Here is a 16,086-nt window from a genome sequence, read left to right on the forward strand (position 1 = left end):
TTTCAGAAATCAACGAAAACAAGCAACATCTATTAGAGTTGACGTTCAGTGCTGAAAAAAAAAACAATTAAGAGTGTAGTGTGAAAACCAGAGACCTGGCAACAAGCTTTCCTTACGTCATTCAAACCACGTATCCTATTGGACCGTACGATGTGGCTTGCCACGTGGTCTTACTGAAGCTATTAGGATAAAGACATTGTTATGTTTTGAGCTATAGTTGATTGACCTGTAGGGGGCAATCTATTGCCGTATTACCAGGGTTAAATTCAGCAAAGAAGACGATGCTAATAGCAGATATAATCCACCTGTGATTCTGTGAAATGCATGTATGGTTTGCTGCTGGTTACCTTTTGAGTAAACATTTTTCCTCTAGACCAGACCTGCCTCTGTCAAGTTATTACATTTTGGCGACGAGGATGAAAGCGAGGAGGATAAGGTGAAAAAGCTGGATCTGTACAAGTGGGAGCTTTGGATAAGATGGCCAACATGGTAGGGACAGTGACACCTTTTGATTGTCAGTCGCAATCTTGGGAGGAATATTGTGAAATTTTGCAACATTTCTTCGAGGCAAATGGGATTGCGGATGCACCTAAGCAAAGAGCTATACTGTTGAGTACTGTAGGAATTCAAACGTACAGTCTGCTTAGGAGTTTATTGAGTCCAGTTAAGCCAGGAACAAGGACTTTTGGAGAATTGGTGGATTTATTGAAGGAACATTTCAATCCAAAGCCCAGTGAGATTGTACAAAGGTTTAAATTTAATTCACGGTCGAGAGCTGAGGGAGAAAGTGTTCTTGAGTATGTGGCAGTCTTGAGGAAACTGGCTCTTGATTGTAATTATGGAGATAAATTAACAGAGATGCTGCGGGACAGACTAGTCTGTGGAATATGTGATGACCGTATTCAACGTAGATTGTTGGCGGAATCAGAGTTGACGTTTGAGAGAGCGTTGAAATTAGCTCAAGCATTGGAAACAGCCAATAATGACGTGAAGGATTTGCAAGCTCAATGTTCAGAATCTTCCATTTCCATGAGACTGCATAGAATGTCAGTGAAGCAAGATGGTAAAGGTAGAGCATGTTACCGATGTGGAAGTTTGCACCATTTGGCAAATGAGTGTGGATTTATTTCAGAGAAATGTCACAGGTGTGGGAAACAAGGACATATAATGAAAGTATGTAGATCAACCCTTTCCATCAAGGACCCAAGTTTTCAAGGGGAAGAACGACACAAGCAAGTTGGGGCCAGGAGAGGACGGAGATCACATTATGTCAGCAGAGATGAAAAATATGAATCTGATGAAGAAGGTATTTTTACAGTGTACAGTTTAGAGGAGATTCCGAGGGTTGCTCCTCTGACTATCACATTGGCTGTAAATGATTCGAACATACCTTTTGAAGTGGATACTGGTTGTGGCGTGACGGTAATGAATGGGTCAAACTTTTCAGAGTTATGGGAAGAACATAAAAATCCTGAATTAAAGACTTGTTCTTTGAAGTTAAAAACTTATACTGGTCAATCCCTACCAGTGTTGGGGTCTGCGCAAGTGGTCGTCAGACACAAGGGAACAGTGAAGGAATTGCCAGTAGTGGTAGTGCCTGGAACAGGACCTAATTTATTGGGCAGAGGTTGGATCAAGGAGCTGGGCATGAAATGGGAGGCTATACACAAGATTCAAGGGACTGAAAATTTAACCTTGCCTGACGTACTTCGTAGACATACAGAAGTGTTCAAAGAGGAGTTGGGTGAATGGAACGGTCCACCAGCAAAGATTTATGTGGATAAAGAAGCCATTCCCAGATTTTTCAAAGCCAGACCGGTCCCTTATGCAATGAAAGCAAAGGTAGAGGTTGAAATAGAACGCCTGTTAAAGGAAAACATCATAGAACCTGTTAAACATTCTGAATGGGCTGCACCTGTAGTGCCCGTTTTAAAGCCTGATAAAACAGTGCGACTATGTGGTGATTACAAGCTAACAGTGAATCGAGTTTCAAAGTTGGAACAGTACCCTATTCCTCGATTAGATGATCTGTTTGCAACATTGTCAGGAGGGCAGAAGTTCACCAAATTGGATATGAGTCACGCTTACCATCAGATTGCATTAGATGCAGAGTCCAAGAAATATGTCACAGTAAATACCCATAAGGGGTTGTTCACTTATCATGTTTTACCCTTTGGAGTTTCTTCTAGTCCTGCTATCTTCCAAAGGACCATGGAGGGAGTGCTACAAGGTATTCCTTGTGTGGCAGTTTTTCTTGATGACATCTTGGTGACCGGTCGTAATGATGGGGAGCATCTCCAAACGCTGGCCAGGGTATTGAGAAGGTTGCAGGAAGCGGGACTGCGCTTGAAACGGAGTAAATGTACTTTCATGGAAAAAGAGGTAATGTTCTTGGGTCATAAAGTAGATGGAACTGGCCTACATCCAGTACCTGAAAAAGTGACTGCTATTCAGAATGCTCCCTCACCAAAGACTGTGACTGAGTTGAAGGCCTATTTAGGATTGTTAAACTACTATAACAAATTTTTGCCCAATTTGTCTACTGTTTTGGCCCCAGTGCATAAGCTGCTACGAAAAGATTCAAAGTGGCACTGGGGTTGTGAACAAGAAGCTGCCTTTGTTCAGTCGAAGAACTTGATCCAGTCAGTACAAGTTCTGGTCCATTATGACCCCCAGAAGGATGTGATTTTATCGTGTGATGCTTCTTCTTATGGCTTAGGTGCCGTTCTTTCGCATAAGATGCCGGATGGTAGGGAAAGGCCCATTGGATTTATGTCACGGACATTGAATCAAGCTGAGCGGAATTATTCACAGTTGGACAAGGAAGGATTAGCTATAATGTTTGGCTTACAACGCTTTCATAAGTATTTGTATGGTCGGAAATTTACCATCGTGACAGATCATAAACCCTTGTTGTCTTTGTTTAACGAGTTAAAATCTGTTCCTCAGATGTCATCTCCTAGGGTCCAGCGATGGGCAGTGACGTTAAGAGCATATGAATACAACATCATCTACAGGCCTGGCAAAGATCATGCGAATGCAGATGCTCTAAGTCGGTTACCTCTGCCGATAGAATCTGTCCTGGAACAGGAGGAAAGAGTGTTAATGCTGGAGAATGCCGACATAACCTTGATTACAGCAGAACAGGTGAGAAGTTGGACACAAAAAGATCCAGTATTATCTAGAGTGAGAGAAATGGTGCACCGAGGATTCCTGCAGGATTTAATAGGAACAGAGTTTGACCCATTCACATCAAGGAAAGATGAATTAAGTGTACAGGATGGTTGTGTGCTTTGGGGGGCTCGTGTAATCATTCCCAGTGTGGGTAGATCAGAAGTCCTGAAACAACTGCATCAGTGTCACCCTGGAGTGGCTAGGATGAAAGCGTTAGCCCGAAGTTATGTATGGTGGCCTAAATTGGACCAGGATGTGGAAAGGTTAGTTAAAACCTGTCGTGTCTGTCAAGAACATAGAAACGTTCCCGCTGTAGCTCCACTGCATCCCTGGAATTGGCCCGAAAAACCATGGCAAAGGTTGCATGTAGATTACGCCGGACCCTTCATGGGAAAAATGTTTTTGGTCTTGATTGATGCACATTCAAAATGGATGGATGTGTATCCGGTAAATTCTGCTACATCTGCCGTAACTATTGAATGTTTGCGTACTAGCTTTAGTAACCATGGACTACCTGAACTGGTGGTATCAGATAATGCCACTTGTTTTGTGAGTATGGAATTCAAAGAGTTCCTAAAGAAAAATGGAGTACGACATGTTACTTCTGCACCTTATCATGCTTCCAGTAATGGGTTAGTAGAACGGGCCGTGCAAATTGTTAAAGGCATGTTAAAAAAATGCGTTGAAGGAACAATGGCAACTAAATTGGCACGAGTTTTGTTCAGTTACAGAATTACTCCTCAGACCACCACAGGACTTTCTCCAGCTGAACTGTTGCATGGACGGAAATTGCGATGTTCCTTGGATTTTATACATCCTGATTTAACAAGGAAGATTCAGGAACGACAACAAAAGCAAAAAGTCCATCATGACAAAAAGGCCCATGAACGTAGCTTTGGTGTTGGAGATCCAGTACTTGTTCGGAATTTTACTTATGGACCAAAATGGATTCCGGGGCATATTGACACTATGACTGGACCTTTGTCTTGTAAAGTGATGCTGGGTGATGGAAGAGTGGTCCGAAGACACGTGGATCAGGTTCTGGCCCGACAGAAATTGCTTGTGAACCTTTCTGAGGAGCTTATGGACTACAAATATCCGGATTTGGACTTTTCTGAGAACTCTGCTCCTGCAGTGATTAAAGAGACTGATGGAACAGAGGCTGAGGACATTTCTAGTGAGACTAATCCCCTTGATTTAATTGGGGATATTGCTCAACCTGGTGAGATAACCACTGAATCATTGACAAAATCCTTTAGTCCTGTTGTGAGACGGTCACAGAGGACCAGGAAATTGCCTGGTCATTTAAAAGATTATGACCTGATGTAAAAAAAAAAAAAAAAAAAAAAAAAAAATTGTTGTAATATGATTGTTGAATGATGTTTATTGTATTGTGATTTATGAGGGAATATTGTAAACTTGGGGGGGGGGGGGGAGATGTTATGTTTTGAGCTATAGTTGATTGACCTGTAGGGGGCAATCTATTGCCGTATTACCAGGGTTAAATTCAGCAAAGAAGACGATGCTAATAGCAGATATAATCCACCTGTGATTCTGTGAAATGCATGTATGGTTTGCTGCTGGTTACCTTTTGAGTAAACATTTTTCCTCTAGACCAGACCTGCCTCTGTCAAGTTATTACAGACATAACAGGACGTCTGCTTTCATACGTTTTTTTCTAAATGAATGAATCAATCTTCACACGCTTATTACACGTTTTTTTTATTTTAGCTATGCCGTTGTCCATCGGTATTATATAAAAGCTGAAAAAAGAAAGTAAAACTATGAAGGAAAACAACAAAAACAAAAAAAATGAAAATCAGTGCAAGTAAATAGTAAAAAATACAAATTTGGTCACTACATTTCTACTTCCTTTCATTGTGAAGACTACTTAAAAGATCCAGCTAGGTCTAACCAGCTACTAGCAACAAAAAAAAAAAAAAAAAAGTAAATGTGCTATTAAATAATTATGTCTGGTGAAACCATAACACACATAGAACACATCTCTTCCCTGCTGTCCATTCTCATTTCCGAATAACAAATATTCTGTATAATCACATATTACATATGAAAATAAGGTATGCATTAGAATTAAGACTTGTAGTGAGTTGCTTGTGTAAGGATAACCCATCTGATCATGGATCAGATTTTCCACTGGTTTTGCCGTTGTTGCTCCTGATAAGGCCGTACTCCAGAGCTAAGTCAAGACAGTGCTGGGCTGCTCTACTGACAGGAGCTTTGTTAGATTCGGTCGCTTTAGCCAGGACCGAGAGGATCTCCATCACCTCACTCTCCATTAGGGTTTCAGCTAGACTCCTCTCTGCCTGCATCAGGTTCATTGTGATGACTACACCACGGTGACACAGATCCTGGCTGTCACTCAGCAGCAAAGCTTGCAGGATCTCCAACCAGTGACTGGTCTAAATTAAAGAACAGCCATGACTATAATTAATGAACTGTAGATTACTGTAAATTATGTCTCAAACTGTGTTTACAGTAAGTAAGTAGAGTATTAGCAGAACTAAGTGTGTCCTCATGTCATAGAAAGTAAAAATTCTTAAAAAAAATAAAAATAAAAGTACAATAAAAGTAAAAAAAATATAGTACAGTTAGATATAATTAATTAATTGATTATTAATCATATTGTCACTTAACACCAAATAAACTAATAAAATGGCACAGCAGCATGACTTCTACACTATTACTGTTTTTACATTTCATCTTGTTTCAATTTACAAGGTTGTTATCGCTAAACTGTAGCTAGTTCTCATAAAGCTTATACTGAACACAATAGGTTTACAAAGTTAGAGTGTAAACCTATCTATGCAATCTTTGTAAACCGAATAAGGGAACTTTAAAAACAAATCCTATTTTTTTTTCTGAGTTGTTTTTGTCCCAGTTGGACTGTTCAGGATATTTCAACTGCAAAACTTACAGTGCTGGGGATCCGTGCACAGACTTCTGGCATTTCCCCAGTGAGCACTGCCAGGGTTCCAGCTGCAGCCTTCCTCAGTCTCTCATCATCCTCACCACTGTACAAAACCAAGAGTTTCAATCGGTCGCTGTCTGCAGCCAGATAAAGTTTCTGCACCTGAGGAACGAGAAACATAAAACCACACATTTCAACATAAAAGGAGGAAACTAATGCACAAAAAAACAGACAGTGCTTGACATCTGAACACCAGATATATTTTTTTGAACACCAGGTTATATTATAAAACTGAAATGTACCTCAGGGCTTAAGATCAAGTTACACATGCACTCAGTGGCTGCTGCTCGCACCAGATCATGCTCCTCAAACATGTAGCCCTCCACTTTAGGCACAGCTTTTTCCTTAATAATCTTCTGTCTGTAAACCAAAACAGGTTAAATCTCGCTTTCAACATCATTTAAAAAGACATCTTTTAAGAGAGGACTATAAAATTACAACTTTACAAGTCAGTGCGTTCATATAGTGATTGGACTAACCGGAGTCTGTCACTAATGCCAGCAAGGTTAGTGAGGGCCATCAGGGCCTCAAAATTCTGCAGGAGAGAGCAATCTAGAGCCAAGAGATTCACAAGTGGACGCACCACCTCATAAACCTGAACACACAAAAAGCAAGCACTAACATGTCAAACATTACAGTTCTAGTAAGTTTTCTATCCAATTGAATAAACTAAGCAATACATAAACACATTAAACTATTGCAAAAATGCATCTGAAAAATAGTATTGGCCAAGTTCCAATCTTCTAATTCATCAATTGGGTTAAATGTAGCCAAAAGTAGTGATTTTAAAACAGTTTATCATTCAATTAATTTCATTAGTATTGGTTGGAATTGCTTTACTTTTTCTGAAAATCTATTTCAGTTAGGAAAAAAAATTATTGGCTAAATAACATATTTAATACAATGATTCTGCAAATTCTATAATATTTATAAATAATAATGAAAATGAATTAGATCATTTTTACTAAGAATACAGAAGAAACACAGACAAGGAAAGAATGATAGCAAGACAAGGGTCTTTAGGCAAGGGTCTTACTCTCTCCCCAGGAAAGGCAATCTCAGGATTTGAGGTGATGGTGATTTTGGCCAATGCTTGCGCTGCTTTGACTTTACCTACATCTGTGCTTTCTGATGCCAGAGGTAACAATGCCTGTTAATGATGATTAAGATGTTTAGATCAATATGTGAATAAATAATATGAATGGTATTGTGTAATGGTTTTAAAACATCACTACTTTCTTTTGGGCGATCTTACTTTTCCTCCACCCTGTGCCACCACCATTCCCCGGTCTTCTTGGCGTTCCACTAGAGCCAGGAACACCCTGACAAGGAAGAGAAGAGACAGGATATGTTAAAGAAAGTTAGAAAGAAATGAACGGGGGTCACGGTGCATTTAAGCTACAACTGGTACATACTGTCTGTGTTTAAATCATAATGGTAAGAAAATATTCAATATAATAGTACATACCTGCCAATAAATTCTCTACATGTATCAGTGAGAGCAGGACTTTCTTGTTTAACCATACATACTAAAGCTGAAACCACCCCAGCCTCCAAAAGTTTGACCAAACGCTTTTCCACAAAAGACTGAGCATCCTGAAGAACAAGACAGCCATCAGTTCTTATTAAGTTCTTATCAAGTTCTCATGTGTATTCCTAAATAATCAGAATCCCAGATGTAGATTATATGAAGCTATTCTGTTACCTTTGGATGCTCCTCTGGTACGTGCTGTTTGGCATATTTGGCCAGTTCTACCAACTGAGGATCCGGCTTCTCGATGTCATAACTATTGGTACAGTTTACTAATGTAGATCCAATGGCAAACAATACGGTTTTATCTTCTGACTACAGTGAGCAAGAGAGAATGAATGTGTGTATGAGAAAATGAGCTGGGAAGGTATAATATATGATATATAAAATCCTTTGCTCTACACTTCTAATATCTATTTTTAACATTCCATTTCACTGAAAAATTGGAGTCTGGCAAAATGTGCAAAACAAATGGCCTGTACTTAGAAATGATATACCCTCAGGGTATGTGCACCCGATAAACGGCAACTCAGAGTTTATATTTATTACACTGAGTTGCAAGTTTATTAGATACACATCCACTCTCATCATAAGTTTCTTATATGTTGATTTATATGCTGTGTGTATAACACATAGTAAAAACACTCTCTTTAGCCACATCCTGTATATAATCATTTTTCATTAATTGACTTGACATGAAAACATCCACAAAGCATTACTGCCAGATAGAATGTGACACGAAACCCTTTGGGCACGTGTCATGGTCATCCCTCAAACAAAACAAACCATGTCGCTGTTTGAATTACATGAATTCAACATATTGAATTGCAGGCGGCCGAAATGAGTTTCCTCCGCAGGGTGGCAGGGCGCTCCCTTAGAGACAGGGTGAGGAGCTCGGTCACCCGGGAGGAGCTCAGAGTAGAGCCGCTGCTCCTCCACATCGAGAGGAGTCAGCTAAGGTGGCTCGGGCATCTGTTCCGGATGCCTCCTGGACGCCTCCCTGGGGAGGTGTTCCGGGCATGTCCAACCGGGAGGAGGCCCCGGGGAAGACCTAGGACACGCTGGAGGGACTATGTCTCTCGGCTGGCCTGGGAACGCCTCGGTATTCCCCCGGAAGAGCTGGAGGAAGTGTCTGGGGAGAGGGAAGTCTGGGCGTCCTTGCTTAGACTGCTGCCCCCGCGACCCGGCCCCGGATAAGCGGTAGAAAATGGATGGATGGATGGATGGATGTTGTTTTGCATTTACCTTTGCCAGTTGGAACATGGCCTGAAGAGCATTTTTGTCTTCCACCAAATCCTCTTTCACATCAGCATCAAAGGTGAGGTAGGCCAGGCCTTCAACAGCCCAGCGCCGAGAGGTCTGAGGAAGAGAATCATTGCACAGCCACCTGCAAAAATAACCCAGATTACAGAGGAGTATGGAGCTAGTTATCTATTGTATGCACATCTGTCTTTATACTTAATTTAATTAGTATTACACCAATGATAAAATGTTGTGCTTATTCATTGTCTGTAATGTGTTTTATATTCCTCATATCCAAAAAATAATTTATGGAATGATTGCAAACATAAGTAATGGGAGTCAAATCAGGTAAAAACTCCTTCCACCTCTCCCATGGCACAGATATGTAAAAAGGTTACAGATTCACTCCTAAACAACTCCTATATTGATGATTTTGCACTCATGCTTGCTCACTTTGATTCCATGGAACATACTTCAATATTACAAAATATTGCAAAAGATTAGGGAATAGAGATTGCAAAACATCTCTATGTCTGTTCTTATCAACTGTGGTATGGCAGGAAATGAGAATCATACTTCCTGCATTGTTTGGCAAGTTTGAGAGTTGACCCCTCCGCAAACTGCTTCATGCTGAAATCTGTGCCTCCGGCTGAGCCAAGTTTACACAATCCCTGTAAAACACCATATAGTTTCCATGTTTAAAATGGCAATGACCCAGTGCACTTGCTGTCAGATTATAATTATGTACCCCATTAACCACTTCATGTACATATACTGTACTTCCCTTTTCATGCATTTGAATGAAAACTGCATGACTGGAGCCAATTTCACCCTACAGCAAAACACTGACCCACAGCACTGCTTCTAATTATGCAAAACCTATATAGGGAACAAGCTAAAAGCTGGAATTCTGTCTGTCATGGCTTGGCCAATGGAATCACTGGATCACAATCTTATGTAGTTGTTGCGGTAGCAGCTTGACTGTATTTTCTTTACTAGATTGCAAGCCAAAGCAATTTCTGTGCTTAATGGAAGTATTATCGCATTCTGGTGAATACTCACCACAAGTGCTCGAACCCGTATCTGTTCATTTTCACTTTTTTTGTAAAGGTCCTTCAGCAGCGCCACTCCATTTGCTGTAATGAAGGATGCTCTCTTTGCCTTGCCTGCAGCATGAATGAGTGCCTCTACTGCTACTTGTTGATGGGTGACATTCTCAGAAGCACACAAAGAAATGACAGCATCCATCATGCCTGACATCTCCAAGGTACGGTTGCCCACATCGCAGGGGCCCTGCAGCAACACTGACGTCATTTGTATTGCACGCAGTTTGCTTTCTAAACCTTGGCTCCCGAAATGGTACCTGCACAGAAAAGACCATGCTAGAGGTTATCTTTTTACCCTTAGAGGCAAAAATTATATATTATTCTATTTGAAAAATTTGCTTCACTGGATATACTCACTGGATATAGTCCTCACACAATTTGTTGAAGTTCTCTCTCTCTCTGTCACTCTTAAGATCATCATATAACTTATTAAGCAGGACTGAGCAGTTCATATGAGTATTTTCAGTGATAGGTGGCCCCTCTGTTATCTCAGGAACGGTCCCTGCCACTTCCAGAATCTTTTTCAAACCTGTGGGGTATACAACTGGCAATGTACAAGAATCTCTACTATCATGCTTGGGAGAATATCCTTGAACTTGTTTAGTGATTCTAAAAGATAATTGCACTGATCTGCACATGCAATCCTCTGCCACAGGCCAGCTAAATGTAAGCCAGATCATGTGCACCATCTCACCTTGATCAATAACCAACAGGCTGAGGGAGTTGTCTGGGCATTTCAGAGATTTCCGTGGCACTTGTTTTACCAGAAGGTTGATAGCACTGTCACGTCCAGGTCCAGACACACTCAATGCAGGTAGCATGTCAATAAGATGTCGCAGCATGGATCGTAGCTCGCGGGATGGCTCTATCTCACAGAAGCAGATAAACATTTCTACATAGACACTCACTTATATACTGTATGCTGTAGATACTGCAGACTGAATATGAGTTTAAGAAGGAAAAATAAAGGGGAAATCCATTACATCCATCCATTACAATCCATTATTACACAGCCCAACACCAGGCACAGATCTGCATCATCATTATTTTCTCTCACACATATGGCAAGATGAAAAAAATGTAAGAATGTTTGTGAAAATAAAAAAAAAATAAAAAATCATTTGCTATGATTTAAAATGTAGGACAATAATTACTGCATATATCACCTAAGTATATATAAAACTAAAGAAAATCTTTGTTTTGCTTGTTACTATATCACTATCATTAGCTACAAGATTAATTTAGAATAAAAACAGACAGATCTGGCAAAAGCAAATCTACAGGATAAAATGTATGAAATACATATTAAAGCAAGTTTAAAGGAACCCTCTTGCATTTTGCTTTTATCTATCTCTAAAACTGTTATACAGTCACAGATTTTCAAGGTTTATGGAATGATTAAATTGTTTCTTGTTAATAAAAGTGACATATACACAACAGACAAGATGGAATCATTTTAAAACGCTGGCTATATAAGGAATGTTTTAATTATTATGCGTATGTTTTGCTCATTTCAGGACTCTCCCTCACCTGGCAGTATAGCCTCATCCTTCCCTCTGACTTCTTTATTCATGCCCTGGGTAAGAGCCTCAAACATAACCTGAAGCAGGTGACAGGCCGACAGAGACACAGTCGAAACTGCAGAACCCATGATGCCACACAGCCTGTCCATTCCCAATTCATTCACAATGGCCATTGTCTGTAGGCAAACAGGTATTTGTATAAGCAAATCCTGTACCTATCTACAATTCATCTGGGGTATGAATAGATTTAAATGAAGTAATGTAAATTTGCAAGTAATGTAAATTTCATCAAGCACCTCACCCTGGACTGATGCCCTGTGCACAGTCCAACCAGAGTTCTGAGTGCCGAGAGGACCATGTCCTCTTGCTGAGATTCCAGCAGTTTCTGGAGGAGCTTCACACCATCATTCCTGAATATTTGCTCTGCTCCGGCATCCTCACGTGCAATCACCACCAGATTCTGAGCAGCCTGGGCAAAACAGAGCATCAGGGAAGTCAAAGTAATATCGATCTGAATGATAAATAAAAGCAACAAATAAAAAAAAAATAGATATTATGATATAAGAACCTTCTCTCTGTCTGAGGCCTGTGTAGAATTGTCCAGGAGGAGTTTAAACATCTGCTGAACACGAGAGTCTGTGGAAGAGAGCTGCATGGCCTAGAAGAATGCAAACACATGCAAACAATTTTGCCACTATGTGACCAAGCCTTAAACAGTGAGGAAAGCCAGTAACATAGAACTGTTTTTAGACTATAGTCTTCCATATCCTGCCTCCTGGTGGTCGAGTGGCAGGACACCACAACACTAAACACAGGAACCTAGCCACTAAAAGCTAAATCTTAGTACTGGTCCCAAGCCCAGATAAAATGGGAGGGTTGAGTCAGGAAAGGCATCCAACGTAAAATCTGCACCTAATTAAATATGCAGACCACATAATCTGCTGTGGTGACCCCAAACAGGAAGAAGCTAAAAGAACAACTACAACAATTATTCTCCCAAACACAGGTATGTAATTCCTAACTGCACTCGCAGATGAGCACATGTACACGCAGACGCACACACAGAAAGTGGATATAAGCACAGAAAGACAGTTTATCCAATAAACTGGCAATTCTTTGTATACATGCAAAAGAGAACAATCCTGGGTAAATATTAAAGTTAACAATAAGACTAGTATGTCTTGTATGACTGTATGTGATCTCACCTTCTGTTGGATCTCAGCACTGAGTTGCCTGAGCAAATCATGAAATGCTTTATTCTTGGGTTCCAGCTGTGAGCATTTCTGTGAATCAAGAAAGGCCTGGTCCAGCTGTCCGAGCTTATGCAAAGCCTGTGCACGCCGGAACCGGGCCTTGATGTCACCTGGGTCGGTTTCTAGTGCTGTTCAAAAACACACTACAAGTTCAGGCTTAGAGCTTTCAGAACTAAGACGAGCAACTTTTGCTGTACATTTTAGTTTCTAGTTGGAATTCATCATTATGATATTATACTTGGCTGAGCAGAACAGCAACTTTGTGAACAAAGGCAGTTACAGAAACCACATTAAATGAAGTTGATATTAAATTGAATTGATCTTAAAATGACTAATTCACCTACCCATTAACAAATAATCATGAAAAAATGAAAAACAATCCCACCGAATAAAATATGTGTATGTGGCTACAGATTATTAAGGCATGATCATTGTGTTGTGCCCACAAGAAGAAGAATGCATGCTGTATCAGGGTCTACAAAGAAGATAAGCTGAGTGAACTGAATTCGTTTTCATTTTCATCTTGGAATTAATTATGCAGATAACTAAAGATGCAGATAGCTGCAGAGTCACTGGCAGGGAAACATGGCATAATTCTTAAAAACAGACCCCTAATTCATGTATTTACATTTACAGAATTTAGCAGTCAGCCTTATCCAGAGTGACTTACATTTTATTTCAATTTATACAACTGAGCAATTGAAGGTTAAGGGCCTCGCTCAGGGGGCCAGCAGTAGAACCTTGGTAGACATGGGATTCAAACTCATGACCCTCTGATCAGTAGTCCAATGCCTTAACCACTAGGCTACAACATCCCACAATTTTTAACTATTTAACTCACATGGACTCAAACACAGGCAGTATTCAGACTTGGCAGAAGAAATAAATGACCTAATTAACCGAATGTTAAAATGTTTCATTAAGAAGAGATGTCACTAGTGGGGTTCTGTATCTTTTTTGCATGCAGACTGGTGTACCTTTGCTGGCATCTGCTTTAGCCTTGTTGTAGTCATTCAGTTTGAGGTAGCAGGCACATCGGTTTCGGTACAGCACAGCTCGCTCAGACTCAGTCTCAGTCAGATGTAGAGCTTTGGTGTAGCAGCTCAGAGCTCCCTGGACATCACCACTTTTAAACAAGTTGTTTCCTTCTTCTTTTAGAGCCAAGGAGTCTTGAGTCATCTGTAACAGTACAAAACAGCATAGAACATTCATGGTGAAGTAGCTTTATATAATGCTGGGGTGGGGATTAGTCAGTGTACAAGTATAACAGTCCATCTACATTTTTAGAAAAGAAAGCAAGCTTGATAAACAGTTTTTTCTGTACCTTTGGTTTCTACCTGTCTCTTATGCTACACCTTTAAAACTCAACCAAGAGTAGAACAGTTTAGTACCCGTTTTCTGAGAGTCTCTTCTTTTGTATTGCACACTATGTTATGAAACATTGTCATTTAACACATTGTTACTGTAAATAACGGTGCATGTTCAGTTCCTCGTTGAACTGTTTACATTCTATTAATTCACTTTACCTTTTTCTGTGTTCACGTACTGCTTTACACTGTCTTACATTCAGTTGTCTCCCAAGTTAAGCCCAGTTAAAGCGCTCAATAATCACCAGTGTCTCTTATCATAGTTTAACACAACTATTCTTTATGTTTTCTCCGGAAGGCTTCTGGAGCATTCCGTATAGCTTTCTTTTTACCCCACCCGTATTTGTACAAAGGCTACCACAATTGGCTAAAAGTAACAAGTCACTTAGGTTTTAACCAATCACTGTACAGAAATAGGATGACATTAGCCTATGGAAATATAGAAGGCGGGATTATAGGAATATGGGTGCGAAATGTTTACTTCCTGGATTGCTTTAGGACGCACGTTAATGACGTATGCTTCAAACACGCCCTCTTTTTCCTGTAGTATGTTACCATAAATGGTGGACTGCACGGTTTGTTTGTAGGGAATCTGTACTGTTATGGGGATGTGCAGCAGAAGCAGTGTTTCCTGATAAGGAATGTGTTCAGTGAATGCTGGTTAAAGACTGATTTATACATAGTCTTCTCTAAATTGCACCCACAGGGCCCAACATACACTTGTTACAAATTATAAACCAACATAATATTTAATAAAGTGAGGCTTAACAGATGTCCTCACATTATCACAACTAATAAAACATATCAACAAGTGTATATTAAGAAATTAATAATGAAAGAATGATGCAAGAATGGATTTCTATAACAGCACAGTTGGACTATAGTACAAAGCAAATAGTAGGTTTATATTAATGTTCTAATGTTATTGTTTTCATAGTAACAACTTACACAGGTACTTAGGTAAATTAGGAAGAATATATCTGTGCCCCAGTATGAGTGCTTTGTAATTGAAACATAAAAGCTTAGTTTTCTGATATGGAATCATTACCAATCAATATTTAAATCGATTCTTCTGCAGTGTATTACTTTACAGACAAAGGTCTCCGAGGTCTTCAGAGATCTGGAGTCCCATTTCTAAGCTCCAGATCTCTCATGTTCAAACATGCACTAGGTAGCATGATTGTGGGATGTGGTTAAGGTGTTGGGCTACTGATCGGAAGGTCATGAGTTTGAATACCAGGTCCACCAGGCTGCCCCTGCTGGGCCCCTGAGCAAGGCCCTTAACCCTCAGTTGTATTTAAATAAATTGTAAGTCACTCTAGATAAGGGTGTCTGCTAAATGACAGAAATGTAAATGATTGTGTCAGCATAGCTGTAACAAACCCAGACAGAAATTATGCTTACTTGCTTGGCTGAATCAATAAAAACAATATTCGCAGTGTATCATTCTTACCCACTTGCAACACAGAATTGGGTCTGTAAGACAGATGTTATTAATTAATTCCTACTTAGGTACAAAAGCAAGTCATGTCCCCAAATGAAAAAATGGGGGCCTCCTTAAAAGCTCTAGAATATCTCTTCATACAGCCTATTTAAAGAGGTGCTCACATGGACTGTATCTTTAGCAGCAGAGAGGAGAGATTAATCAAAAATGAATCTAAAGCACAAACATTGTTTCTCCATAATTTATCATTAATATATGCTTAGCCAGTCCACTACTTAGAGCACTAAACTAGTATAAGGGTACAGTTCATAAATGTGAATGTCAAACATTGCCACAAGAATGAGCAATTAGTTTTGTGATGGTGTGTGCATGGGAGTAGAGCTGAAACGCCTTTTGTTTATTTGAACATCAGAAGCTTCTAACTTTAATAATCTACATCGTTTGAAGTGTAAATTAC

The 16,086-nt window shown here is 39.9% G+C and overlaps 2 protein-coding genes across 2 annotated transcripts; one reads left to right on the plus strand and one right to left on the minus strand.

Moving 5' to 3' along the window:
- The first annotated feature begins 18 nt into the window (after nucleotides 1-18).
- Nucleotides 19-4,506, plus strand: LOC132856707 (uncharacterized protein K02A2.6-like). Its single transcript, XM_060886389.1, has one exon. The coding sequence runs from the start codon at nucleotides 478-480 to the stop codon at nucleotides 4,501-4,503; it is 4,026 nt and encodes a 1,341-aa protein (XP_060742372.1). The 5' UTR covers nucleotides 19-477; the 3' UTR covers nucleotides 4,504-4,506.
- A 374-nt stretch (nucleotides 4,507-4,880) lies between these two features.
- Nucleotides 4,881-14,512, minus strand: unc45a (unc-45 myosin chaperone A). Its single transcript, XM_060886853.1, has 19 exons — nucleotides 14,345-14,512; nucleotides 13,796-13,997; nucleotides 12,771-12,946; nucleotides 12,134-12,223; nucleotides 11,867-12,034; nucleotides 11,573-11,741; nucleotides 10,737-10,907; nucleotides 10,400-10,571; nucleotides 9,999-10,299; nucleotides 9,513-9,607; nucleotides 8,940-9,081; nucleotides 7,869-8,009; nucleotides 7,632-7,759; nucleotides 7,419-7,485; nucleotides 7,200-7,313; nucleotides 6,643-6,758; nucleotides 6,406-6,523; nucleotides 6,110-6,265; nucleotides 4,881-5,594 (listed from the first exon to the last, which is right to left on the minus strand). Exons 2-19 carry the CDS (start codon nucleotides 13,995-13,997, stop codon nucleotides 5,310-5,312), a joined length of 2,811 nt encoding a protein of 936 aa, XP_060742836.1. The 5' UTR covers nucleotides 14,345-14,512; the 3' UTR covers nucleotides 4,881-5,309.
- Between the last annotated feature and the right edge of the window lie 1,574 nt (nucleotides 14,513-16,086).

The sequence above is a fragment of the Tachysurus vachellii genome, chromosome 14 (assembly GCF_030014155.1).
Source record: "Tachysurus vachellii isolate PV-2020 chromosome 14, HZAU_Pvac_v1, whole genome shotgun sequence".
Taxonomy (NCBI): Eukaryota; Metazoa; Chordata; class Actinopteri; order Siluriformes; family Bagridae; genus Tachysurus; species Tachysurus vachellii.